This window comes from Hippocampus zosterae, chromosome 10, assembly GCF_025434085.1.
Source record: "Hippocampus zosterae strain Florida chromosome 10, ASM2543408v3, whole genome shotgun sequence".
Lineage (NCBI taxonomy): Eukaryota > Metazoa > Chordata > Actinopteri > Syngnathiformes > Syngnathidae > Hippocampus > Hippocampus zosterae.
The window spans coordinates 19,361,421-19,389,393 of NC_067460.1; the positions used below are offsets into that span (position 1 = coordinate 19,361,421).

Below are 27,973 nucleotides of genomic sequence, written 5' to 3' on the forward strand. Positions count from 1 at the left end.
TAGATGAACAAAGAAACTTTCCTTTGAGTTTTAAATATGTTCAGCGGAATGAATTATGTTTAACCCTGGAACGTTTCAGACACACCTCGTATTTCTTACTGATGGAGGAAGTCGGTCATTGTGTCGTCGTGCGGATGTAAAAGAAAGGGCGAGCTAGGTAAAGATTGGATACCACGGATGAAATCACGTTTTGTTTTTCTTCTTTGTCTTCACCGAGTTCACTTCTTTTGCTCTAAGTCGTAAACCCTGTTTTTGTTAGGCACAAATTACCCGAAACATCTTCTACAGTGTTGTGTCAAAGTGATGTGCTGGCTACCGTATTAAGAGTTAGGAGAGCAAACAAACGACGGTAAAACAAATTCCTGGTTTGGGAGTACGCACTTGTTCAGATTATCACTGAGATTCCTCCTCTTCACCGCCTGACGTCTGCGATCGCAACAGCTCGTTCCCGTCATCGATAGCTGGCACCTCTTCGTTTTTGTCGAAACATTCAGTCAAATCTTCCTCCTCTTTGCTTGCTTGTTCCTCCTCTTCCTCATCAATGGCTGTAATTGGCTCGGTGGAGGAGCTAAGACAGTTTGGGTCTTCTTTCGAGGTGTCCTCCTGGACATCTTTAGCAATGACTCGCTTCCACATTTCGTGGTTCTCCAGAAGGTGCTGTGTGATCTGGCAGAACACTTTCCTGCTGCTTCCCGTCTTTGTCTTATGCCTCCCTGGAAGACACAAGGGACACGACACAAGGTTCAGAAACTGACATTCCAATGAGATTTCCTTTTTAATGTATCAACACACCCCCATTATTTCCACGAAGGGAAATATAAAAAAATGCACTCGACTCTTGCATTATTGTGCAAATGACGGTGCTATCAGTCTCGTGTTTGCTAAAATATTTCCACATGCTTGAAGCAAACTGTCTGCCGCCATAAAGCGACCGAAGCGTCACGTTGAGTGCCATACAGAGATCCAGGACTCAAGATTGTGTGTTGTATCACTCAACATCTTTGATGAATGAATCAAGATCCTATTTTTACACTTACGTGACACACTTGGGAGCATATAGTTCATATCTTTTTTTTTCCCATATGAACAGATTATTCCGATTTACATGATCTTCAACTCGATCCCGGCATCGTACCTCCGCCGATAAAGCGAGCTGGCTCTCAACAGCCTTTTCAAATGTCTCTCGGTCATAACGATTCCTTTGCAATGCCAAGCTTTTCGTAATGTCCTGATAACTCATCCCGAGCTTTAAATGAAATTCGATCACGCTGCCACTGTCCATTCTATAGATTTTCTTTGACCTTTCAACTTTGAAAGAAGTTTGATTATTTTATTTTTTTTAATTCAAGTGACCTGCAAGGAGCCATGGCTACTTTGTACACACACTCTTAATACACTAGTTATTACACATTAGTTACAACGTGAAAACAACGTTAAAAAAAAAAAACATTTAATTCAAAAGTCAAGTCTAGGGCTCCGTAATATGTGCCCTATAATTGGCTGGCGACCAAACCCTTGCCCGCAAATCTCCGCTGCAGGCTCCAGTTCATCCGCGATCTTGTGGAAAAGAAAATGAATTTATTAGCTCGACTCCGTCTGCGGTTAATTAAATTTCCAACAGAATCAAAATAGCTCAGTAAATTAAACGCAATAACACAATCCACCTGCCAATAATTGAATGCCAAGGCAAAGATCGAAAACTTGCTTGCAACAGAAGTAATAATCGGAAGTCACAACAAGCACGTTGGAGAGGAACATGAATAAATGAGAGGTTTACATACGGGGGAAGTCAGCGCCAGGAGATATATGTTCCTCACCCCAATCTCCCTGTTCCTCCTCCATATCTTGACTCTCATTTGATTCTTCTTGCTCCACCTCCCCCTCCGGCAGGTCGACCCAGTCACCGGGCATCAGAGCGGCCGAATTGTACGAGGAGCAGAGGGGGCCCACTATATGAGTGATGAACGACTCTTGGAGTTTAGCGAGCTGTGGCGCTGAGCGGTCCATGAAAGGGCTGATGGGAAGGCCCAGGCTTGCTTCTTCATCCCCCTGGAAAGGTGCCAATTTGTTTTATTCTAGGTTCGCGCAAATGCGGACCTCATGTGGAAACACGTGATTTACTGTTATTTTCATAATGTTCTGTCTCACAGTCAAGAGGTTCTGGGTTCGAATCTCGGCTCTGGAATCTGCATGGCTTTTCTGTCTGACTCTAAATTGCACGTAACTGCCGGTACAACGGCAATCGCTAAACTCCCTGCATCTGACAGCTGTCCCGACCAGGTAAGAGCCCATCTTTAGCCCCCAGTGAGCTGGGATAGGCTCCAGCTGAGCAGTGATAGTCACTGCTGTGAGGTGTGCCCGTTGTTATTTAGGCAGTATAAATAGTAATGAAACCCACCGGTTTCGTTTTTTTCTTTTTTTTTTTGCAAGTATAGATGGTACCAACAGTACTCCAAATCTGGCACTGAATACTGAACACTCATTTTGCGTTTGTGGTGTAAGAATGACATTGATGAATTCATCGACATTCAAGGACCGCCATACATACGAGTGCCCGCAACAGAACGTCAATGCTAACGAGTGACATATTTTACTCACCCTACCAACCGAGAGACATGAATTGACTGCTGACAATCAGTACCATTTACTTGTGATCAAACTAGCGACAATTGAAGTTTGGCAATTTGTTTTCTCAACTTCAATGATGTCATTTGTAAAAACATCATGACCAGATCCCCTGGTTATTTTTTATTAAATTCGCCCACTTTAAAACAACTAGAATAAAAAGGAAATAAAAAAGTGTCTATTATTTTTTAATGTTGGTCTTATTTTAACTGTGAGCCACTGAATATGAATAATAAATAAATAACATAATGTAGGGTTAGTGCTGTGTTGATTATTGCCAAACTAATTTTATCAAAACTTATTATATTTTTCTGACTGAAACAGGGGGCCCCGGTTTACCACAGAGGCTCCTACGACTGGAACGTGTATGTGCCGCAAGTCAGCGCGTGCTGCCTTATCACAAAATGAACCCCTTGTATTGTGAAGAATTGAATATATCTAATCTATCGGTAAATAATCGAACAGAAGCCAAGCATTGCAGAGGTTTAGAATCATACTTGTTCGTAGAATTCATTGACGATCCCTTCAGTCCATTGCAAGTGCAGCTCCTTACACTTCAGCGGTCCGTTGACATCAGCGAGCTTGATGCACATTTGGCAAACCAGCAATCGGTCATTTTCGTTTGTCCAGTCGATCCCAGACATTCCTTCGTCACCGACCTGGTACACGGGCATGAAGAACGGACAGTATCTGGTATGATATATGAAGAATGTCTCTCTGATCAATTTATTAGGGTTTATTTCGATCAGAGAAATAACATCACACGGACAATTAAAAAAAGTATTGTTTAAAAATAGAAGGAAATATGGGGGAGAGGTCAGATTTGCGTCAAATTGTTCCACAATAAACATGTCAAGGGAAGTCTCTACAGATTATTCCTCGTACACTGGGGCCTATTCAATCAAAACAATAAAAGGACCCTTCCCAAACTGTTCCCCTCCAGATCTAAGTATAGAATTGTCCAAAATGTCTTGTTTTACCTTGGCATTGAACTCTGCAAGGAAGTCAAAGTGTTTTTTCAGGTCAGTTGCCAAGATGGCTTCAATGACAAGGAATCGGAAGCGTTTGAACTCAACATGTTCAAGGTTAACCAGGAAGTTGTACTCCGGACGAGACATGAAGAGGTTCCACGCTGAAGCAGCGTGATGGTTTTCCAAGACAGAACGGTCGTTGTACAGAAGCGCCTAAGGTGGGAAAAAAAAAATAATAATTTCCACTCACTTTTATTTGACTAGCCAACGGAAATCAAAGGAAATGATATTTCAGAGTCCCCTAATCATTTACCTGGGGTGCACTGGTTGCTACTAGAAAGGCATTGGTTCTTCCCGGATGGTCATAATCGTGCATGGCAGCAGCTACGTACAAGGCCATCAGCTCCAGGCCCGGAATTAGGCAAGACAAGGAGCCATAGCCTTCCTCCAGCAAAGAGTGTATCTTGGTTGACAGAAAGGCCGGAGCACCGTGGGTTATGCCATTTGCTGGGTCTACAGGTAGCGGGGGAAGAAAAAAAAACTTAAAAAAGGGAAAATGCATCTTTTAAGACAATGTGTGGAATAGCGGATGGTGATTAGACATAAGATATCCTTTATTTGTCCCACACTGGGGAAATTTACAGCCTCCAGCAGCAAGAATGTAGGTAGAAAGAAGACAGAAGAAAAAAAAACAACAAACATGACCAAGAAATGCTTCTCACCGGTGTGGATGCCATTCTCAGTCGGGAACGTGGGCAGTCGAGGCACGGGTTGAGTGGTGAGGTACCAAACCGCATGCAGCACGTCAGTGGCATGGATCCTGTTGTGATCTATCATGAGCAGCAGAGGGCAGTCAATGCATGATCGAAAAGTTGTACAAATCGCGGTCTCTCAACTATTCTGAGCCTTCACATCTGTTTATATTTCCTATATTTTCATTAATGTTCAAGGGTTTTTTTGGAAAATAAATAACAACTCAAAAAGTGTATGGAAAGAAACAATTTTTAAGTTGTTCATTTTTATCTAAGGTCAATTTTTAATCTATGTGATTCATCCAAATGAAACACGTTTATGGTATTTCATTTCATTTATTCATTCATTCATCTTCCTAACCGCTTGATCCTCACTAGGGTCGCGGGGGGTGCTGGAGCCTATCCCAGCTGTCTCCGGGGCAGTAGGCGGGGGACACCCTGAATCGGTTGCCAGCCAATCGCAGGGCACACAGAGACAAACAACCACCCACGCTTACACTCACACCCAGGGACAATTTAGAGTGTTCAATCAGCCTGCCACGCATGTTTTTGGAATGTGGGAGGAAACCGGAGCACCCGGAGAAAACCCACGCAGGCCCGGGGAGAACATGCAAACTCCACACAGGGAGGCCGGAGCTGGAATCGAACCCGGTACCTCTGCACTGTGAAGCCGACGTGCTAACCACTGGACTACCGGGCCGCGTTTATGGTATTTATTGATATGAAATGTAATGTATCCTTTTTGCAGGTTCCCAACTACTCTTGAAGTGTTTTTTTTTTCACGCAGAAGGCAATTAAAACAATGTTGGCAATAATACACCAGGAATGTATACTCACATGGGATATCTCGATATCCGCTCTCCAAAGCGTGAAAGTAGTTCATGAACTCTGCTACAGGAATTTTGAAGGTCTCAAAAAGACCCGCATCTTCGAAGAGCCTGTAGGATACCTAGGACATTGCCCGAAAAAAAAATTTTTTAAAAAAACAGCTTCATTAAACCAAGTCTGGGTCAAATTTGGTGTCATTTATGTATGTGATTTCCACCAATGCACGCCTTATATACAGTATTTCTCTCCATCAATGTTGTCGTAAAATAAATACCACAATCATTTTAGAAAGATAATTAGTCCTTACCTGGCTAAGAATGCAACCCGTTTTTCCGTGTGTCCGCTCCACAAGACTGAAAATTGGGAAATTCCATTTGTTGAGCTGACTCATGAGAGGTTCCAACCCGGGCATCACCAGCGGCTCAGGGGCCAGGATTAGCTTGTTCTGTGTGTGGAGGACAAACTAAAAAGAAATGGCAGGATGCAATTACAGTCATTATATATTTCATTGTTTGATGTGTTTGTTGCTGATGCTAAACAGCCAGGAAATATTCAAATATTGCAGCATACACTGTAGCAAAAATGTCTCAGGGTTATACATACACCACATGCATAAAATGAAGTTATGTATTTGTTGATTGCAAAAGCAATGCCTCTTGAAGCGAATTTGAAACGTAAATTCAATAGAAGTAACGAAATGTCAAATTAATTAAATCCATCAAACCTGCTGGTCCTCATTTGAGATGGAGGAGCGCAAGACCTGAACCCGATTCTTATCCCCCTGCCTGATTTTGGGTGAAAGCACTGGACTGCTTGACAGCCAATCACAAGCCACATGTAAACCGGCATCCACATTTGCTGTATATTTGAACCTATGGGCAATTTAGAGTCTTTGATTAACCTAATATGCCCAGTTATGTAATGTGGGAGACAGCTCGCGTTACTGAGGAAAATCCCACACAATAACCGAGAAGACATGGAAATTCCACACAAAAAAAGGCCAGAGCTGAGAGCTGAGATTTGAACCCGGAACTGTCCACGCTCAAACTATCCTATTCTGAGGATAATTTAAGTCCAGGATAAAAAAAAAACCCTAGCACATAAATAAGCATATGACAGTTACATATGCTTATTTGACATTGTTTCTCCGAAGATTGTTACTCCAAACTAAATCAAATCATCAAATGAAATAAAACATGTTTGCCAACCTCAGGGGATGGCAGGAGGGGATGAAGAACGATGCTCTCCGACGGATACTCCCGGCAGCCTTCTCTTGCCTCAGACGGCTTCTTGCCTGCTTCAGCTTCTTCCTCATTCTGTAGAAAGTCGCTGCTGTCACTGTGGTTGGTCTCATAAGTGCTGTCATACGTGCTGTCGTAGTCCGATGAGGTAACCGCACGCTCCTCTGACGGGAACACGGAACATGCAGTCAGCACTGGTACAATGAAACTGTTCAGTGACATCATTAGTCGCCTCGCGAACTAACTAAATAAATATAAAAATCATCATCTGTGTGAGATTTGTGCAGGACAGCCAAAAGTATCTGAGATGTAAGCAAGCAAAAGTATGTTGTTTGGTTTACCTGGACAAGGTATTCGGTCTACCTTGACCATAGATTCTACCCCGTGGTTCAGTCGATTGTTGAATGGCCTGCCGCAGCTGATAAAAAGAGAGCAGAGAATGTGCATTATTTCATCCTGATCGTTCTCTGATGACTGACTCATTTCCTGTCCTCTTCATGCTGTTAAATCAAGTGACTCATTTCCTCACAGACCGTTACAGTAGATTTACCTACATATACTGTATCTGTTCTTTTGTTGCGGATTTGTAGCATGTATGTCAATATTGCAATTCCACATCATTTGTTGACCATGTCTTTCACTTAGACTTTTAGTTTTGAGTTAGGCACAAAGTGTGCAGTACGCTATTGTAAACATTAGCTGCTAAACTAACTGGCATCGACTTTTGGCAGACAGTACATGTGACAGATTCCGCTATTATAGGTGTATAAAGCTATTTTCACCTGCTACAGAGTGATGGCGATCGCCAGTGAGGGGTGGTGGAGCTTGGGGCGCTCTGGCTGTGTGTTAAGGCTCGGTGATGACTCTTGGAGACCACACAGCCAGCCGGGGTCTGCTCGGTCAGCGGCACGGAAATCTCAGGAAGCTGAATTAAACATGTCTTGATAGTTGGGCTGGAGACAGGGGTACCCTGAACAGGTGGCGACGGACATGGGGAGCTCAAAGGTGATATGTTGGAGTTGATGAAACCTGAAGGAGAGAATGACAAACTTTGTGGAGCAATTAATGATATGGCGCTACATTAAACACAGCAGGTCCCCACAAGGTAGTGACACAGTAACAGAAGCCTTTCTAAAGTATGCTGGGAGTGTACAGGTGTGGTCAAATGCCACTCTTGTTAGATGAGAGGTTTGGGTTTGTTTGCGCGATTCTCGTTCATCCCAAAGCTATTTAATTGGCTTAAAGTTGGGCTTTTTTTATTTCTTCTGCATCAAGGCACTGGAAAAGGAGGACCTCCCAAACTGATCACACAAAGTTGGAAGCACAGAAATGTCCAATCTCAACTATCTATAGTATCCTAACTGTGTTTTAATTACTTCATTGAGAGATGTGTCACAGTCCGTATGTCTTTACAAGAGTTTGAACAAACAGTTGCTGTATTCAACAATCTCATTGCAAATTCCATCCATCCATCCATTATCTGATCCACTTATCCGAAGAAGGGTCGCGGCACGCTGGAGCTTATCCCAGCTGTCTTCAGGCAGGAGGCAGAGTACACCCTGAACTGGTTGCCAGCCAATCGCAGTCATTGCAAATTTTCTACAACATATTCTTATAGTGGGCGGGACCTTTTTGCCCACCTGTTTTTCCCGGTGGTTTGCTGTAGAAGTGGTTCAATGTGAAGGATGTGGCACACGAGGCAGACATGGAGCGGCTTTTTGAGATGGTTGTCATGACTGAGTTTCTCCATGATTCACTGCATTAATAAGGGAAAAAAAGGAAGATAAAGCAATCATGTCAGCCTTAAATTACATGTGATAGTGCCATTACCTTTCTGTGGTGTATTTAATGCTAGCTGAGCGGTTTCTTCGTACAGGTCCGGGCTCTATGGCAGGGAGCCCAGTGGCAGATGTGGTTGTGGTCCACGTGGATGAGATTCTCCGCAACAACCCTGGGGGAAGGCTTCGCCGAAGACGCTGCCAATGCGGAAAACACAATTGAAAACCGATGAGGCAAGCACTAAGCTCAAGATGTGCTCTTAAACGTCCTGCCGATAGACATACACATGAAAACACTTAGAAATTGCAAATATACTGATAAAACACCAACAGGTAACCGCATCACTTTGCAAACACCTTCCTGTGTCCTCTCCTGTATGTCCCTGTCAGGTGTCTCTTAAAGGTGTGAAGACTTTTACTTTATCTCACATCACAATATAGTTGTGTTAGAGCACGGCTGTCAAACTCACATTGGTTTTTTTGTGGCCTGTGAAAGAAAATCATGTGTGTCAAGTTCCTCGATCCGCTTTATCTTCACAAGGGTCGGAGGGGTGTTGGAGCTTATCGCAGCTGTCTTCGGGCAGTAGGCGGAGGACACCTGAACCGGTTGCTAGCCAATCCAATCACAGGGCACACAGAGACGAACGACCATCTGCGCTAACACTCACACCTCGGGACAATTTGGACGGTTCAATCAGCCTGGCATGCATGTTTTTGGAATGCGGGTGGAAACCGGAGAACCCGGAGAAAACCCACACAGGCCCGGGGAGAATATGCAAACTCGACAAAGGAAGGCCAGAGCCGAAATTGAACCAGTCGACCACCGGAGCTGGAATTGAACCCGGTATCTCTGCACTGTGAGGTCGCCATTCTAACGACTGGCCCACTGGGCCAACAAGTCATAATAATGACTAAAGACCTCAAACATCCATTTATCCCATTTTGTATCCTGCTTTTTGGACCATTTTCTAGCATTGAGGTTGTGGCTGAGCAGTAGTCTTGGTGTACATCCTGCAATGGTTGCCAACTAATCACAAAAGCACAGAACAATCATATCCAATCGTATTTCCTTTATAGCCATGAGGAGTAGCTAAATGAAGCAAACAAAGCTCTCTACTCAAAGCGGTTTCATTCAACAGAGCAGCAGTCATGATCTTAATTGTCAATGTACCCGTTGCTAAACGAGATCCCAAATATATTCTCAGCGAGCCAAAGCCAAGCAGCAATTTCATTGAGCTCCATGTTTGTGTGCACTCATGCAGTGTTCAAGCTACTTTCCTGGTAGGTCATTCTTGCCTTGCATCATACGCTTTATTTAGTTTGCTTGCCGCCGAAAGTGCCTGCATACATTTGAGGCGCTGGCCTTGTAAAACATTAAAAAGCCCTTCAGAGGCATGCGCATCATTGTTTAGTTCCATTACGGCTCAATTCTGTGTCAGCAAAGAGGGGTGGACATATGCATATGGATGTTGACAACAACAAAGAACTTTTTTTTTGTTTTTTTAAATTAAGGGTGAAGGATGGCTGTGTGGAATTTTCATGTTCTCAGGATGTCAGTGTTCTCTGTGGGCATGTGGCTTCCTCGCAAAATCCCCCAAAATGTACAGTAAAGCACAGTTTTAAATGAATGTTCATTTATTATTTGTCACTTTCACGTTCTTGTTGCCTATTGCTGATACCTGTGTAGTTCCTGATGTGCATTTTGGGTGTGTGCCAGTTATGGTTGCGTGCAGTGCTCGATATATAAAGTGACATTAGATTGGGGTCTCTTGGAAAAAAAAAATCCACATGGTTTCCGCAGCTTTCATAGCTATCCTGTGAAGCTGAAAATACAGCAAGCTAAAATAAGTGGTGGAGTAAATAAATTCATGAACAAAGTTGCCGATAGTTCGTTTTTATTGTATGTGGTTTGTTCTCACAAGGTTACGTTTGACGCATCTTTTTGGTGTGACTATGCTATCTTCGGCCTCCGTGCCAGATAGCCAGGGGAAAAAGACGCGAATGTTTATGCTGCATGATAAAAGGGTGGACGGGTAGCATGAGGTCGAAGATACATGCTACGCAAGCCAAAGGGGCTGTTAATGTTTGTCTCCACGGCTTGCAGTGTCACTCTTTCTTTATAAACAAGTGCACACGCGCTTGCTGCCTGAGCGCATCACAACTAAGGTCGGAAGGGATCATCACACATGGACGCACGATCGAGGACTGAAGGTGGTCTTCAGAGTGGACAATTTTACATCATTCGCAACTGGAGATCTTCTTGCAGTTCCTTTTAAAAGTGCTTTGGAGGTACGATTTCCTGCATGGACTGCAGCTAGTCCTTGCACCGTGAAGACTGCTTCCCTTTCCTGCTCTAAATTTAAAAGGAATTAGGTGAGCTGCTGCCATTGGTCGGAAAATAAGACAGCTGCAAATACCCATTTCTACCTGCACACATCTACGAAAATAGCCAAAGAAAGATAACCCCATCCATGCACACGGCTAGACTACACTTTGCGCTCGCACAAAAATTAGCTCCTCAATGTTCGCTGCTGAGACAGACGTAAAGCTCCCAGTTTGAAAGCACATGACAACATTCCATTTTTCCGTACGTTCATACGAGTCGCTAGACCAAGAAGCATGTTATCAGTGGAATGTGGCAAAATCGGCAGGCAGTTTGCTCCTTTCTATGGTACGGAGTTCAGGATCCTGCTGAAAAAGGAGGAGAGGAATGAGAGGAAGAAAAGAAAAAAAACGCACCTTTGGAATGGCCAGTTTTTCTACTTTATCGGTCCCGTCCTCCGAGTCGGAGCAGGCGTGTGTGACTGGTGGCACATGTGGCCGATGGAGTGGCTGGAGGATAATCTGGGTGCTGAGGAGACTGCTGACAGCCTTCAGAGAGCTGCAAGTGTTAGGGGGCAGCGAGGGGTCTGCCAGCAAGTCTGATATCAATCCATGGGCCTCACCCATCACTGCGATGTCCACCAACACACTGGTACCGGACGACTTGAGAAGAGAAGACAAAAAAAAAAGAAGTCAGTCAGTCGTGCTCGAATATTCCTGTAAAAATTGGAAAGAAATACACTTTTTCTGAAATGTAATTGAGCTGAAAATCACACATGCACACGCGCACACGCAGTAGTGTATTGGTGTGTTGACATGTGCCTCGAATAGGGCTGTAGCCCAGTGAGTGCAATCTCTGGTTGGCAACGCAGTTATGAAAGTCTGATACATGCTCCTTCAAAGTGCTTTTATTTTTTTTTCAGAATTTTGTGAATTCACTTACTTGCCACTTCTCCTTTATTTACTGAAGAACGCAGCTATTTGCTCTTTTTGCGCTCAGGTAAAAGACATTTTGAAGATTAAAAAAAAAATATATGGTTCCTAGATTTTCGGTGTGGCATCTCCAGAAAATTTTTGATTGGTGTTAATTCACTTATGGATCCATTCATCCATTATCCGAGCCGCTTATCCTCACGAGGATCACGGTAGTTCTGGAGCCTATCCGAACGGTCTTCGGGCAGTAGGCGTGGTACACCCTGAAATGGTTGCCAGCCAATCGCAAGGCACACATACACGAACAACCATTCGCGCTCACAATCACACCTATTCAGAGTGAACACCTGCCATGCGTGTTTTTGGAACGTGGGAGGAAACAGGAGTACCCGGGGATAAGTCACGCAGGCATGGGGAGAACCTGCTTTACACACGGGAAGGCAGGTGCCCGAGATTGAACCCACAACCGCTGTACTGTGAGGCTGACATGCTAACCAGCTGAAAACTGCGCCACCAGCTTTTTGTTGGCTCTTGTGAAAGCGCAATATAAATAAAGATGTATTGCATCCGGCGGCATGGAAGGAGACTTAATATTGAATGGCTACCAAAGGATGCTGAATGTACATATTCAACCCAGACCAGATGTTTTCTCCTCTTTCTTTTTTTTTTTCTCCATCACTGAGGCAACACACAAAGCAAATGAGCACACGTGACACTTTTATGTGTTGGCTCACCCATCTGCCTCACCCCAAGGCAGTTTTGCTTGACGACTGCCAACTACCTCTTTCTTTACCGCTCTGCTTGCATCCGTGACCGACTTTTAACTTTACAAACCCGCAGTGCACGGGGGGCAGCAAAAGACGTCTGGTTGCTTCCGACCGGGCATGCGACCATCTGATGAATTTCTGTCCTATCAGGAATTTAGATGACTGGATTTTCCAATCTCTGAGACATTGTTTCGTTGCTGCCCAACATTGTTTCTAACATGAGCATTCCAAGTCCCCACCTGACAGTCAGATGTGACATTTTGGTGATAGTTTCAATTTAAAAGAAAAACTCTGTCCCGCACAAATCATGCAGTGTATTTCTTCAGAACATGCGGTGCTACCGCAAAGACTTTGCTAAGATATTTATAATCATTAAACACTGTCTGATGCTTTTGAACAGGACACCCAACTCAACAACAAACAGTGACGTTCTCCTGCACACTAACGCCAGCACGACGCGAGATGCCTCCAACCTAGTTTAACAATAGGCCTCTAATGGAGACAATTCAAGGTCAGAGTATACACACTCTCAGCTCACGCAAAGCTTAAATTTTGATGCTCTTATGCGCACTTCATGCTGTATTACTGCTTTAGTTGCATTAAAACGTTTTCAACTTCGTTGCTCACATATTTGCCGGCATCCGTTATTAAATCCGGAGAATTGGGGGGCATGAAAAGTAACGCCAGCGACAATTACCACTCTGTCGTTCAATCAAAAACGGCAGACGATTCCCATAACATGCTCCCTAACACAAACCACGTGAACACTTCAACCATATTTGCTAAGGAGTAAACGCCATCATCAACTTGTTGGGAGATTGTTTCCTGGAAGAGCGTGTGACGGCACAAGTGCGTGTGGGAGTGTGCACGTGTCACCTCAACCTGAACAAAACCCATTAGACCACTCCAGCACTCCAGAGCTTTATGACATCCTGCTATTGTGACATTTACCCATTACCTGGCAGTAATGGACTCTCTCTGTGGTGACAGGGGAAGCTTGTGTATATCTGTTTATCTGGGAACAAAAGAGTTTTCGACCTTGGAGTTGAGGACACTTTTTGACAATATTTTGACTGATCCTAATGTATCAAAGCAGGAACATGCAGGTTTCTTTGCTGAGCACAGTTTGTACGCAAGGCAATTGAAAGTGACTTACCGGAAATAGAATAAAACATGAACATATTAATCAATTAACTTCATTGAATGCAAGATATGATACTTTCAGTTAACTCATTCAGTACCAGCCAATTCTGGACCATGTCTGAAAAGACGTTTAAAAACGTCTTTGGGAGTGAATGAGTTAACATAAGTCAAAATGCGCTCAACTGTCCTATGCAGAGCTAGATAAAACTGTTTTTAGTCTGGATTTGAACATTGTCGGAGATGAGGCCTGTTTCGCATCTTCTGGAAGACTGTTCCAAATTCTATGAGCCTTTTAGCAATGAATATTTCATTATTTGGATCTTTTCAGCTTTTGTCACATGACTCACAACACAAGTGATTGATAGTAAAACATTGACAGGTGGATTTAGTGTGGCATAAATACATGTGCAGTTCATGCCATAGCAGTGCAGCAGGGGAAAGGAGAGGTAATTGATTCATTTTTAAAATAAAGGTCCACGGAGACAGCAAGGGAAGTGTCAATCAATACGTTAGAACCGCTTGCACAACAGCAACGTGGCAGAAAGTCACTGAACGAACAAATTACAGTCTACGACTCATAACCCGCACACCTGGAAATTGACCCTCAAACATATACCAACTCGTTACAATGCTGTTGTTGATCCATGGTGCTGTTGTCAAGGAAGGTCAAGGAATCTATCTATTTATCCATCTAGCTCGGTAGCTATCTTACCTCTATCCATTGATCTATCTAGTCACCAACCAATTGCAGGTCGCATATTTACAAAATCCAAACTTCAGAACCGTGAGACAGATACCACAATACGCTGTCACATTTTAAATTATGTTATCTAACCACATCAATGTGCTGTATACTTCATCACATTATATTATATATACATTTTATATAGATATATATATATTTTTTTCCCTGCTCACTCTGCATCCAGAATATGTTAAATCTCTGTCAGCCCTCATAGACTCCTCCTTCCTCCACCCCATTTCTGCTGTTTCCAACTTTTTTCAGTTTCCCCCGCTCCAACCCGCAACCCCCAGTCTTCTCCAGAGACAGTAAGAAGATATGTAGGCAGATCAGGCATAAAGGCAGATGGTGAGAGAAGAGCGAAAGAGCAAAGCAAAAGAGAGAAAGATAAGAGAGGGAGAGGAGCTGAGTCCAAAGGCAGCCTGTGGTCAGTCAAGTGAAAATGGGAACAGCTCATTCGAGCAGGCCATCTGAGCTCCTCCACAATATAAGCTCCACCAACATAGCTACATTCTGTTCTAGTCATTATTAGCGTATTAGAAATAAAACATGGCCATGTCCGCACTGTTCACAACTTAAGGTACACCTGTATAATGTGATCAGATGCAATGTACAGTATATGTAAATGCATTGAAAGTTCAGACAAAAATGCTAAGTTTAATTTTCGATTGGCTTCATTTAAAGTGATGTAGATGCAGGTGTGTGAGCTGCTTACAGCTCTTACTTTATGAAATAGCTACAGGTGTACCCAATGAAATATCTGGTTACCATAGAATAGCATCATACAATTTGGAACCCCTGTCTTTAAAAATGCATACCCCAGCGGCGAAAACACGCGCCAGAGGCCACGTTCATGTTCTGGATGCAAGAGAATGCTTGCCGAGTTACACACCGCTGCAAGACGGCAGAGATCAGAGTTGCAAGGTGGTTAAGTCGTGGCAAGTGTCAATATTGATTTGTAGAGGATGACAATAGATCCATTTTCGAATGAGCACAAGATAGGTGCTGATCACATTTTCTGGGTCTCTTTGCGATTCTTTTTAAATGCGATATTTTAAGAAGAAATGGTTAAGACGATCGCTACTCATCTCCAGAGGGAAAGTCAGGACAAAGGATGCAAGATCGCGACTACAACTCAGTGGGCATCAATAAAGACATGCGGAGCAATGGTATTCCCTTAGGACAGAATAGGATGAAAACAAACGCATCTAATTTTATGAAAGGAACATGGTGGTCATGAAATAATAACAGTGACAGGAAATCTCTCATCAGCCGTTTCACGCGTTTGCTTATTCACCAAATGCTGCATACTCATAACTGACCTAAAAACTAGGCTTGCTCAAGCTTATTTTAGACGTCGCTTCAACTTGTCCCAATTTTCAGCACACGCATGCACAAACGCAGGACAGGTACACGTACATACTGTCCAGAAAGTCTTGACCTCAAGAAAGACTCTACCTGCTTAGCAAGACGTGAATTGTCCAGGTGACATCCCATAATACCCGATGAGTGCCTCCTCTGCATCTTTTGTGTTGGGTCTGAGCACAAACCGAGAATTCTTGTGATACAAATCGCTGAAGCAGCCTCTGCAGTGATCTCTGTCCTTCACTGCAGTTCAAATGGCACACGAACCTCAACACAGAGCAACTGGCATTTCAGCGCTGCAGCCCACCAACATTTCCTTGCCCTCTTTTACTCATCTGCTCCTCTTCTCTCTGCCGCTTCATGAACCTCCCCCTGCCCTCTCACCCGCCCAACCCTGCTCTGCATCTGCCAATTGCAAGTGTTAGACTGCCGTACCGGCGATGGGACCACCTGCAATTCGCACAGATCCCAGGTATTGAAAATACCCGGTTACTAAGATACATTGGGACAAAGATCAAGGTGACTCATCGATGGACCATAAACGAGCTATTCGGCGCCCAGTTGATCCCAATAATACTAGGCCCGTCTCTGCAGTACTTGTAGAAGGTTTCCTGTGCTAGGGGTGGTGCATGACAACCAAACTGCGGGTCGTGAGTGTGAGATTATCAGAACACGGTTCTCCTCATGGGTTGTTACATGTCAATCACTGAAGGTCTGTTCAAAGTTGTTGTTTGTTGGGGCTGTGTGAACTAACTTTTAGTCATAACACACCGCAGGAAGATTTGATTCAAAGCATATTTCATTTTTACCGAGTTTAAGTTTTGGACTTTGATGTCACATACCTAGACCGTGTTTTCTGAGAAGCACCCATAGATCCAATAGACAGTCGGAGGCCAGCACAGCTGCTCCCAATGCATTACAGAATGAGGGATGGGGGAAAAATAGATGGAGCACGTTCCATTCGCTGTCTCTTCTTTACTTACCCTCATGCCTAAAAATAAAAGAGGAGCAGGAGCTACTGATGAAGAAAAGAACTCATGATTTTCTGTCACCACTGAGGGTTGATGTGCAAACAACTCACTATCCACCAAACATTCCCTCATCGTCGGGCTGCAATGATTTTACAATTTGCTTGTGGCACAATGGCCGACTGATTCGCACATCCGCCTCACAATACAGAAGGGCAGAGTTCAATTCCAGCGGTAAGGAGATTGTATATGCCTGCATGGGTTTTCTCCGGGTACTCCGGTTTCCACCCACATTCCAAAAACATGCATGGCAGGTTAATGGAACACTCTAAATTGTCCCTAGGTGTGATGGTGAGCGTGGACGGTCGTCCGTCTATGTGTGCCCTGCTATTGGCTGGCAACCAGTTCAGGGTGGCCCCCGTCCGCTGCCCGAAGACAACTGGGATAGGCTCCAGCACACCAGCTACCCTCGTGAGGATAAAGTGGTTCAGACAATGGATGGATGCATAAATGGATATTTAGGACCATTGTCTGCTATACATCACAATGCAGTGTGTCGTGATACATTACAATGCAGTGTGTCGTGATTTAACAGTGTTCCTTAAGGTTCAAAGAATGATTTTGTCCTTGTTCTGACTTAATGATGTCAAGTCAAGTCAACAGTATTTATAGAGCACTTTCAAACAGCCATTGCTGCATACAAAGTGCTGTACATGGAGCAATTTAACATGCACAATAAACAGTAAGACGAATCGGTAATAAAGGTGGTAGAAAGCACCAAACAGTAAAACCAAGAACAAAACTAAGTCATGCTGAGTCGAATGCCAAAGAATACAAGTGAGTTTTGAGGAGGGCTTTGAAGATGGGCAGCGAGGAGGCTTGCCGAATGTTCAGTGGGAGGTCATTCCAGAGAGAGGGACCAGCAACTGAAAAGGCTCAATACCCTCTGAGCCTCAGTTTAGTCCTTGGTACTTCTAATAATGTCTGGTCCACAGACCTGAGGCGCCGGGCACATGTCATGTGCCCTTCATGTCATGAAGGGACTGATACAGATTTCTCAAAAAGTCTCAAAATAAACGAAATAAATACTCCATGTATCATAAATACTCCATGTATCATGAGTGAAAGGTAATACAGTACAACTTCCAATAATTTATATAGAAATTCATATTATTAGGGAGGAATATCATCTTTTTTTTCCACCCTTCTGTGTCCACAGTGAATGGATTGCCGCTGGCAAGTGTGTGTGCGCGTGTACGTGTGTGTGTGTGTCTCACAGAGGAGTTGCATGACTAAGGCTTTGCATGTAATGTCAAATACATTTCGTTTTTCCCTAGCACGTGTGTGACGCATGACGTGCTTAACAGTTTGTCTTTGGGATTTGTCGTCCCGTCGTTCAGAAGAACATTTCTGAGCTCACACATTGTAAAACGTGAGTTAAGACGCACAAATGCAAATTGCAAAAAACTGTTTGCCTTACAGCTCCTGTGACGCCTGCATGTCATCTTCACTGGGGTGACTAAAATGCATCACACGCTAACAAATCCTGCATACACCGAGCTCATTTGAAATTCACACACATCATTTCCTCCCTTCAAGACCGTTACGGCTAAGTGGAATGCTTTCACCGCTCGTTGTTGTACCCATGTAAGGCTACTGATGCCAGCTTGTCATCCTACTCTTACTGCTCCAAGAGCAGAGTGCGTGCCACAGCTCCCATAACCCACTTCTCTCTCTCTGTCAGCTTTCTGCTTTCGTTGATTGACACTGACGGTGCCGGGCATTTCAGGTCCACACTTTCCCCTCCATCAGCCTGGAGCCGCAGGACTTCAATTGATATTACAAGACAATCAGGCAACCACAGGACAGAATGGGACAAATCAACAATATGGGACTAAATTGGTGGGTGATGGGGATGCGCTAAGAGGCACATTGAAGGGTACTGAATTGGATACAAATAGACAGAAAAAAAATGTTTTGAATTTTTAAAGATGAACACTGTTGAGTAATGTTTGGAAGCATCAGTGCAGCATAATTTGCATGAGTGGGGACCAGGCAATGGGCACAGATGCCACGTGACAAAACTAGTTTTTCAGTTTTCTGTACAGACTTCTAATTTTTGAAGTCAGATGAGAGCATTTATACTCATCCTGCATAATATCATGATTGCCATCATCGGAAATAAACATCCCCATTGTGTCACTTGCTCTACTTTAACATGATCGAATTGAAATCAATTTCGATTTTTAAATCCCAACTTTCTCCGATCAATCAATCAAGAGTGATTGAGTGAGTGATTGGCGTTTCGAACTGCAATTAATAGCGAAAGAAACAACACACAGTCGCGCTTTTGCTAGTCTTGTGATCGGCACGAAAATCCCGCCCTTCATATTAGCATAGAAATAACATGAATGTGTTATTTTGACAAAGTGATAGGATGATCCTCCACAGAGTGAAAGGAAGGTTATGATGTCATATGACATATGACATCACGGGCCAGCTGACAGTCTCCAAAGGCCACATAACCTCCCGCACTTAGCTGCTCTATGTATGTCATCAATGTATGCCTTGTAGCATCTGTGAATGAGACACGCATTTGAGCGTTATAAACCATAATGGAAGAGACATTAGAGCACTCCCAGATGCATGGGATTCAATTATACCCTTGATTATATGATCGGTAAACTGGACAATCCCAGGCAAAAACATGGTCAGGAGACTGTTGACGGAGGGAAAGCCACAAGAAAGTAGACACACGTACAGTATACACGAAGCACAGCCGCTATGATGCATAGCTGCTCAGTAGAAACACTGCGTAGGATTTGCAAGAAATATTTAGCTGACATGTGCTTGTGAGTGTACTTCGAGTATACGTTAATTTTGGTATGCCTGAAAATATTGACATTGCAATGGCATTCCACGATATGAAATAAGATTATTTGTAAAATTCACAGGTCTGGACAAACGCCATTTTTATTAGAATGATTTAAAATGGTTTATAGCCTCCTCTACAAATAACTTGGGAAGATGTTTTTTTTTTTTTTAAAAGAAGGCTTTGTCTTCTGGCGCAAGTCGCGGTGTCAATGTGCGCTGGGCCTGACCGAGCATATTTTGGAGCTAAAATACACCATTGAGAAAGTAAACAAGGCAATCCTTGTCCAGGGCCACCAAACCTCATCTGGACAGCCAGCAGGGAAGCCACGATATGTATGAGAGAGTGTGCATGGGTGCACGGGCCGGGTTAAAAGTATTTGCTGCTTCCTTTTAGTAGGACGACAAATATTAAAACGTACGATCGAGGTAAACTTCCTTGAGCGCTACGTATCTGAGCCCACGCGAGGGCTCAGAGAGTTGCGTTTAGTTTGAGCGCTACGGCCGACTCGTTGTCCTTTTGCTATCAACACTTGTGATGTTTCTCGGCAGCCGACCACCTCCCACCCCCACTCGTTTCCTCCCCCATCTTTCATCGCTTTGCCCCCCCCCCCGCAAAAAAAACCCTCCCTCTTTCCAAGATCCCTCCCCCTGTCATGAAGTTCCATTGAGTAAGTTTGACCACGAAAACATTTTTGCTGTTTGACTGCAGGTTGAGGCTGAATGCACATTTTTCATTCAGAATGTTATTTTTTTTTTAAATCATTCTTCTCCTATAACTGTATTTTTAAAGATAATCTCTCATAGTACAATATCGTAACACGACCATCAGATATCGACCCCAAATGTCATATATTTGGAGTTTGGAGAAATCAAACGGACACTTCCAGGTCAAGTCCATTTCACGAGACATGAGTGAAGTCAGAAAGTGTATGTGTATTTTTTGCGAGCACCTAATCTTTACTTCAATTAAAAAAAATAAAATGCAATGAGGAATAGTGTTCGCTTTAATGATTGTCGGTGTTTGTCTTTCGCAGACAGACTAAGTTACTTTGATGCATGCAGCAAGTCTGACAGCTTATTATTGGTTTCATTATGATTCTTTTAAGGATTGCATCATGAATATTTCAGAAGTATCTTCCTGTCAGAGAGTTCGACAAAGGCATGTGAGAAATGACGAGTACTTTAAAGGAGTGATTGATGATCCTTGAATGTTTGATAACATTCCAGCGATATCTGGTGAAGGAATGCGTCACATTATTCTAGAGGACATTGTAGACCCCCCACAATTGTTACATTAATTCAAACCCTGTTGGCTTCCTTTCGCATAGTTAAACTCTCCAAATGTTGTGTATTTATTTGAAATGAAGACCAATTTTCTCAGCGGTCCCAAAGGAAGTGCTAATAAGCCTTGATGAACTCAGCAAGCCCTGGAAACGAGAACACGTTGTGTGTCTCTCAGGAAATTCATTTGCGTCAAAGAGAGAATGTGGGCCTCCCCTCAAATAGACTTCTGAGCACGTCTTTGCTTCAAAATCTTTTCAAAGTCCCCCACCCTCCTCCAGACCCCCCCCCCCACACACACACACACACCCTCTGACACAGATACTGCAAATGATGTGATGATGACTATGTTATGCAACGGGGCATTGCATCTGACCTCTATTTATAAAAGGTCAAATATTTCCGGAAAAACACATTTACTCCTGAGTAGCACTGCTTTTTGTGTGCATTGAAGTGCAATCTCAAGAGCGTTAATGAACCTGAATAGCAGGCCCCCCCACTTTTTTTTTTGTTATACAGGCACTTTTGCAATTTATTCATGCGATCCTCCTTATTAAAACAATAACAACTGCTATCTACCCTGAAAATAGCCCACTGTCCAAGAGGTACTTTTAAATGGCGGTTATCATGATTAACTGGCAGAGGGGAATAATCGCATTGATTGACCTTCATGTTCTCATGCATGAACAAACACGCTGTGCTTAAGTCTCCCCGTCTTCCAACCGCGCCGGGGACGTACAGTATACCGTGATTGGCCTCAAAACTCATGCTGAAGCGAGTCAGACTTAATAGGCAAGCTGATTGGGTGAGGTATATATTAAACTATGGTGTCGCATGTACTGCCATCCTGGCACGCTCTTTCTCTGCTGTGCGGTGCGGCCAGGTCCTCAGATCCAAGTCTCGCATCAGTGACAGTGCCATTTGAAGTCTGGCCATATGTGGCTCCGTTGACCCGTGCCCCTATTTAGCTAACTCAATGAATGAACACGTAATTTCACCTGTGTAACGGTTCATATCGAGCATCTATTTATTGTTTGTGAGTCTTGTGTTTGCCATTTGGTTGCCTTAAGTGTACAGGAGTACTCCCAAATCTGGTATCTCACAACGCTAACTCTTCTAATACGTGTGACGACCACATATTCATTCATTCATCTTCCGTACCGCTTGATCCTCACTAAGGTCGCGGGGGGTGCTGGAGCCCATCCCAGCCGTCTCTGGGCAGTAGGCGGGGGACACCCTGAATCGGTTGCCAGCCAATCGCAGGGCACACAGAGACGAACAACCATTCGCACTCACACTCACACCTAGGGACAGTTTAGAGTGTTCAATCAGCCTGCCACGCATATTTTTGGAATGTGGGAGGAAACCGGAGCACCCGGAGAAAACCCACGCAGGCCCGGGGAAAACATGCAAACTCCACACAGGGAGGCCGGAGCTGGAATCGAAACCGGTACCTCTGCACTGTGAAGCCGACGTGCTAACCACTGGACTACCGGGCCGCCGCGACGACCACATAGTTGCTTCATAATAGTGAATTGTTCCCAACTGTTATTTCAGTTCCTTGTACTGTATGTACCATAATGACTTTTTCCTCCCCTTTAAAATGTCATTGATGAAATGACTGAAGGAAATTTGAGTTCAGAACATTCGCAGGAGATTACTGTAAGATTCAGATATCCTTTATTTGTCCCGCAATGGGGAAATTACAAACTACACGTGTCCAACCATTTAAATCATTCAAATCGACTGCAGCATGGCATCATCCTCATTCCTCATTAAGGTAAGACCGTGTCATTTGTTTGAGCAGATACATTGACAGCAAAAAAATAATTGAATAACAAAACAAAAATATATACATATACAGTATACTGTATATAAAGCCTGAGAAGACCTGGAAATAGAGTATGTTGCTGATTCCTTTCCAGTTAAGTGCCTGTCTTGCCTCGGGCTTGGCAGGCTACGCCAGTCGGCTTCATAAATACTTCATCAGAAATGCTTGATGAAAACCGTGCTTCTCTTAGGTACAACTGCACTCTGGAGAGCTTCATTATCTGCGGGCCTGTACCTAATGCCTGGCACACACACCAACATTGTTACCAACTAGATCGTTTCTGAGCATGTGAGGGACCATCTATGTGAGAATATAAGCAAAATGTGTTGTCATTGTTTGGATTGCAGTGTGGCGTACGCACTTGGAAATGACCAACAAAGCGCACCGCACACATAATGATCTCACTACTAATAATTGACCCTTTCACCCAAAACCAGAAGTCCAGCGCACCACCTAGAAAGACGTGAGAGAGGCAGTACTGACGAAAAATCGGGGAAAAAGAGTCCCATAAATAAAAGAATTATGGCTGGGTTTTAGCAATTTCTAGATTAGTTCAAGTTTAGTTTTTTTCCAGATTTTGTTTGGCTTTTTGTATTTACAAATAAACAATTTTGGTTGAATACATCCTGCACTCCCACCTTGCTTTTCCTGCTTCCCTAAAATGAGTCCACCTCTAACCTCCAACACCAAATAGCCTCAATAACACATTTTGGAGGTAGAATAGCATCAGCTGTTCAACTGAGGATGCGGGCAATTTTAACGCAGATATTCAGCCTCATGAGGGAATCATTTACGGCATATTTTTTTCTGAAATATGAATAGCACCGGAGTTTAGTTGGAGGCCTTCTCTGCCTCTGCTTCTGCTTTTTGTTTTTCTACCTTTCCTTCTTCTAAATACACGACAAAGCTCTGGAGATGCTCCACCATGTGTAAAAACAGTTAAGACTCACTCATTTTCTTGAAGTCGAACATCTCTCACTAAATTCTCCTCCTTCAGTCAGAACATCAGTGCAATTGTCCGGGAAGTTGTTGTGGTAATTGGCTCTCTTTGATAGATAAAACAACCATTCGGCTTGCCAGGGTACACCTGATGTAGGACATAGCCTGCAACCTCTCATATTGGTCCAACCACAAATGCATGACTCACTACTTATAAGGAACTTTTAACGTTAACGTTTAACGTTAAGAGGGAACATATTAGCCTAAGCACCTGTCACTATGTTCGTGCTTGTGTACGTGTGCACTTGCGCCTGAGTCCATCAAAATTGATAAAAGAATACCTTTTGCAACAGCACCGAGACCAACAAGGATACTAGAAGTGATTTCTGCATATAAATTGCCAATAAACAAGCCGAATCATGAGAACAAATTTACAATAGAAAAATCGTCCGATTTCATCCTCAGGGAAGAAAGTCTACGCTCGAAAGGAGTGTCGGCTCGAGAGAGAAATTGTATATTTCAAGGAGAGACAACAGCCACTTCCTAGCAGAACTGCAAGTATAAGCAAAGTATATTCGAAAAGACTTTTAAGTGTGAAAGTAAAAAAACGATTGATATCAGTTATTATCCATCCATCCATTTTTCTGAACCGCTTAATCCTCACTAGGGTTGCGGTGGGTGCTGGACCCTATCCCAGCCATCTTCGGGCAGTAGGCGGGGGACACCCTGGATCAGTTGCCAGCCAATCGCAGGGCACACAGAGACGAACAACCATCCACGCTCACATTCACACCTCGGGACAATTTAGAGTGTTCAATCAGCCTGCCACGCATGTTTTTGGAATGTGGGAGGAAACCGGAGCACCCGGAGAAAACCCACGCAGGCCCGGCGAAAACATGCAAACTCCACACAGGGAGGCCGGAGCTGGAATCGAACCTGGTACCTCTGCACTGTGAAGCCGACGTGCTAACCACTGGACTACCTACCGGGCCGCCCTCAGTTATTATTGATTATTCTTTAACAGCTACAATCTATATATATATTGCGCGTCGTCCCGGACGCGGTCTGTCCTTCCGTCTGTCCCTTTTCAAAACATACCTACTTCACCGCGCCACTGCGCGCCGCCACTGCGCCGCTCAGGCAGTGGCTCACTACGATCGCGCGGGCATCTTAGCGAAAAAATGTTGTCAACCCACAAGCATTGCAATGAAATTGTTAGTTATTTAGTAGAGCTAAACATCTCTTTATTTTCGCGATGAGCAATGAAGATGAACAAAAAGTTGAACCAAGCAACAGCACTTTTGTGGGCCGAAGGCCCACCTTACCAGCCTTCCGCAGAAACTAGCTGATGAGCCGCCCAGAGGGCGGCGAACCAGCTAGTTAAGTTATATGACCAGTTCCTCTGAGTTGCAGTAAGAGAATCTGTGATCCACTAACGTAGTTAACATAGCTTTGTAAAGTTCCCAGTAGCCAATCTTTTTTTTTTTTTCTTGGCATCACACGGGCCGCTTTCACGTCAGGACACCATTGCAAGGTTGGAAATAAGCACGTTCCCAACCCTGTTTGCGACATAAGATGTGTATTTTGACCCTCAAACGAACCCATTGAAGCGCAAAACTGCGGATGGGCCGGGATTCATGTCGCAGAGCTGTCAAATGTTATGGAATCACAGAGTGAACTCGTTAAGCCCGTCACACATCGAGAACGTTCTGAATATTAAAACAAAAACAAAACGAAAGAAAATCATCAGAGTGGACACCGTTAGCGAGTGCTTGTTTTGCCTTTGGCCCCACTTCCTCTGTTTTTTTCTTCTTTTTTTATTTTTCTGCTCGGTTCCCACTGTGTAGGACTCGATAGGAGAGGAGCATGGCCACCCATCTATGTATCCCCCCCCCCCCTTACCAATCGGAGAAGACAGCCTGTCTCGTGTTTCTTGGCGCCGAAATGAAGCATATTACAACGGCAGGAGCCGCTAACCACACTGAGGCTATGTTTAGCCGGCTCGGCCGGTTCGGTCTGGTCTGTGCGTGTTCTGATTTGACGTAAATGCCCAGTGATGTCATTGTTTACGCACTTGAAAATGGCGGCACCTTCCCGCTGCTTGTCTGTGATGGGAGAACTTGTTTCAAGCTATTTGTAACTTGTTTTTATCCCGCCGTTGCTTTCAAAAAACTGTGAAAACAATCCCGACCGCTGTGCTAAAACAGATGAATGAAATCCACCTTGGTAAATCCTGTGATGTTTACATCGATCTGCGCAGGTCACACCGCTTTAAAACGGCTCTTCTGATGAAAACGGTGGAGCGTGCAAATTGGTGACCTGGGATCTTCAGTCGGAATCATATCTTATCTTATTTCAGTTGGAATGGGAAAAAAAAGTCTCAATGTAAACAATTTAAGGCTGGAGAGTTGTGTAATTTCGATCATTTTGTCCTGCTTTTGAAATCGGATACAATTATCAGACGTCTTTAATAGCTGACTAATATTTACCACAAATTGTAATATGACTGTTTCTCACTAACTAATAGGCAAGGCAGGTTTATTTATATGGCATATTTCATTTAGAAGACAATTCAAAATCCGTAACATAAAACACTCAACGGATTACAGAATGAGAAACAAAATATGATATTAGGCATTACAAAAATCGGATTCAAATTAATTAAGATAATTAGATTCAAACGATTACAACCAAGCATCAGTTCAGATCAATTAAAAGATAGCGGGAAAATAATGAAAATGAGAAGGATAGATTCAGAAGAATACAGCAGAAACTTTAACGTTTTCATCCCTTATATAAATGAACTGAGACTTCGAGCAGAACTCAGGTATTCTAAGTTTTTTTCCACAGTTTATTCATTTTTTTCCACAGACCTAAGATGTGTAAAAGCACTGAATCGAACTTGAGCGCAATGTTCAATTTTCTTTCCTCATGCGCACCGGCGCACCACTTATGTACACCCCCTGCATATAACGCAATGTACTGAAGCCAATACAAATAAACGTTAGTGAGCAAAATAATGTTGCCCAGAGGAATTGAGCGATAACGGCAGTCCCCGTGGAGGAAGGCCATAGTTGAGAGTGACTCAACAGCAACTCTCTGTTGGTTACCGTCAGGTAATGCACAACATTTAGCTGCAGTTGCTTCGAGATAGGGATTAATTAATCAAGTCCACAAATCAAATTACTTCTTAACAATTACGAATGATTCTACCGATTTGAAATTAAGAAACTGTTAACATCCAGCGGTCACCTCTTTTTTTTTTTTTTTGAATGAGTGTTGTGATAAGTCAGGAAAAATACGGTTGCTCAGAAAGACTCAAGACATTCAATTAACAATTATAAACATCCATTAACCATTATGATGCAGCACTTGATGACAACAAGCAGACAGTCAGGCGCTCAATCAGGGACATGAGACATATCCAAGTGGCTGATGAAATCTAAAAACCAGCCCCATACATATCGTTATGCTAAAATGTGTTGTAAGTTTGTGAAGTTGGTAAAAAAAAGATACATCGCTTCTGGAGTCTGGACGACGCACATGGTAAGATGATAAAACGTGCCACTGTGCCCTCCGCACGCACACACAAAAACACAGCAGCGTCCACAGTAATTAGACCCAGCAGGATGCTGACGACCACATTAACGGTAGTAGCAGAGTGCAAATAAACATCAGGAGGGCACAACATGGATGCTCATGAAGACTTATGATGGCCAGTGCTGTTACTACACACGTTATTATTGCCCGCTAGATACGTCCTGCGAGGTACTTTGCGTAAAGACACCACACGCGCCTCGACGAAAATGGACCCACGGGCGGCTGGAAGGTCATCGGCACCACACGCGCGTGCGTTTAAAGGGCCACGCGTCCGTTTGTCTTACCTGGTCCCGCGGAATGCAAGGCAGCGAAGTCCTGCGGTGGGACTTGCTGTTGTTGCTCTGACCGTGAGCCATCATCTCCGAGGCTGCTATGGAGCTGCACCTCCGTCTCCGCTTGAAGACAGGGATGTCCTCCTCCTTCGCCCCGGTCACAGAGCCACAGCACCCCGTCCCGCTGGTCCCTGGGGCCGGCAGGAGCCGGTCAGCATACCGCGGAAGCAAAACACCCAGCAGGCAGGCCAGGTAGAGTCTTCCGGCCGGCCTGGGCTCTGCTTCCACAGAAGAAGGGGGGGCGGCCTTGGTGAAACGCCACACGGACACTCCCTGAACCCAGTCGGACGAGCGGCGGGGTCCGGCCAGCCGAGAACGCGCGGCGGGGTGAGGAGGGAGGGAAGGGAGCGAGGGGGGGAGGGAAGTAGGTGGGGGCTGACTGCGCAGCGGTTTGTGGCTCAAAGTGGCGCAACCGCGAGACCAAAAAACAGCGGCACAACAGATGAGGGACGGGCGCGACCCAAAAGAAGACACAGTGACCGTAAACACGGTGGGTGGGGTGAGAGAGAGGGGGGGGGGGGGGGTGATGAGGAGGCGCACGAACACAGGCAGCCAGTCAAAAGCAGCTCAGGAGCGCATCCGGCCGCCGAAGGCGGACGAGAGCCACAGAGTCGCCCGCATCACGCAAACGGACCTCGCTGCTCTTTCTGACGCTGCCCCAAGTGTCAGATCATCTCAGCC

The 27,973-nt window shown here is 44.2% G+C and overlaps 2 protein-coding genes across 4 annotated transcripts in view; one reads left to right on the forward strand and one right to left on the reverse strand.

The window, feature by feature from the left end:
• bcap29 (B cell receptor associated protein 29) overlaps positions 1 to 27,973 on the forward strand; it is a 188,751-nt gene that overhangs the window by 33,815 nt on the left and 126,963 nt on the right. The window lies entirely within an intron of this gene.
• LOC127608590 (cGMP-inhibited 3',5'-cyclic phosphodiesterase 3A-like) lies at positions 191 to 27,763 on the reverse strand. Of its 3 annotated transcripts, none has more exons than XM_052077754.1 (15): positions 27,245 to 27,763; positions 10,935 to 11,180; positions 8,248 to 8,393; positions 8,058 to 8,173; positions 7,200 to 7,446; positions 6,759 to 6,835; positions 6,385 to 6,581; positions 5,484 to 5,639; positions 5,186 to 5,297; positions 4,319 to 4,426; positions 3,910 to 4,109; positions 3,606 to 3,809; positions 3,123 to 3,284; positions 1,782 to 2,049; positions 191 to 713 (listed from the first exon to the last, which is right to left on the reverse strand). In XM_052077754.1, the coding sequence occupies exons 1-15, from the start codon at positions 27,317 to 27,319 to the stop codon at positions 394 to 396; spliced, it is 2,634 nt and encodes an 877-aa protein (XP_051933714.1). In that variant the 5' UTR covers positions 27,320 to 27,763; the 3' UTR covers positions 191 to 393. The 3 variants fall into 3 exon arrangements, with proteins under 3 accessions (XP_051933714.1, XP_051933713.1, XP_051933712.1); XM_052077753.1 differs by having other exon boundaries at positions 1,818 to 2,049; positions 27,245 to 27,456; XM_052077752.1 differs by lacking the exon at positions 27,245 to 27,763 and adding an exon at positions 15,561 to 15,670.

What these genes read in the sequence shown, in the direction of transcription:
- LOC127608590 (XM_052077754.1), bottom strand. Translation starts at nt 27,319, where the DNA reads ATGATGGCTCACGGTCAGAGCAACAACAGCAAGTCCCACCGCAGGACT. An exon ending in AGACCGAATACCTTGTCCAG is followed by an intron (nt 6,582 to 6,758) that starts GTAAACCAAACA and finishes TGTTCCCGTCAG; the next exon opens with AGGAGCGTGCGGTTACCTCA. An exon ending in CCCTCCTGCCATCCCCTGAG is followed by an intron (nt 5,640 to 6,384) that starts GTTGGCAAACAT and finishes ATTTCTTTTTAG; the next exon opens with TTTGTCCTCCACACACAGAA.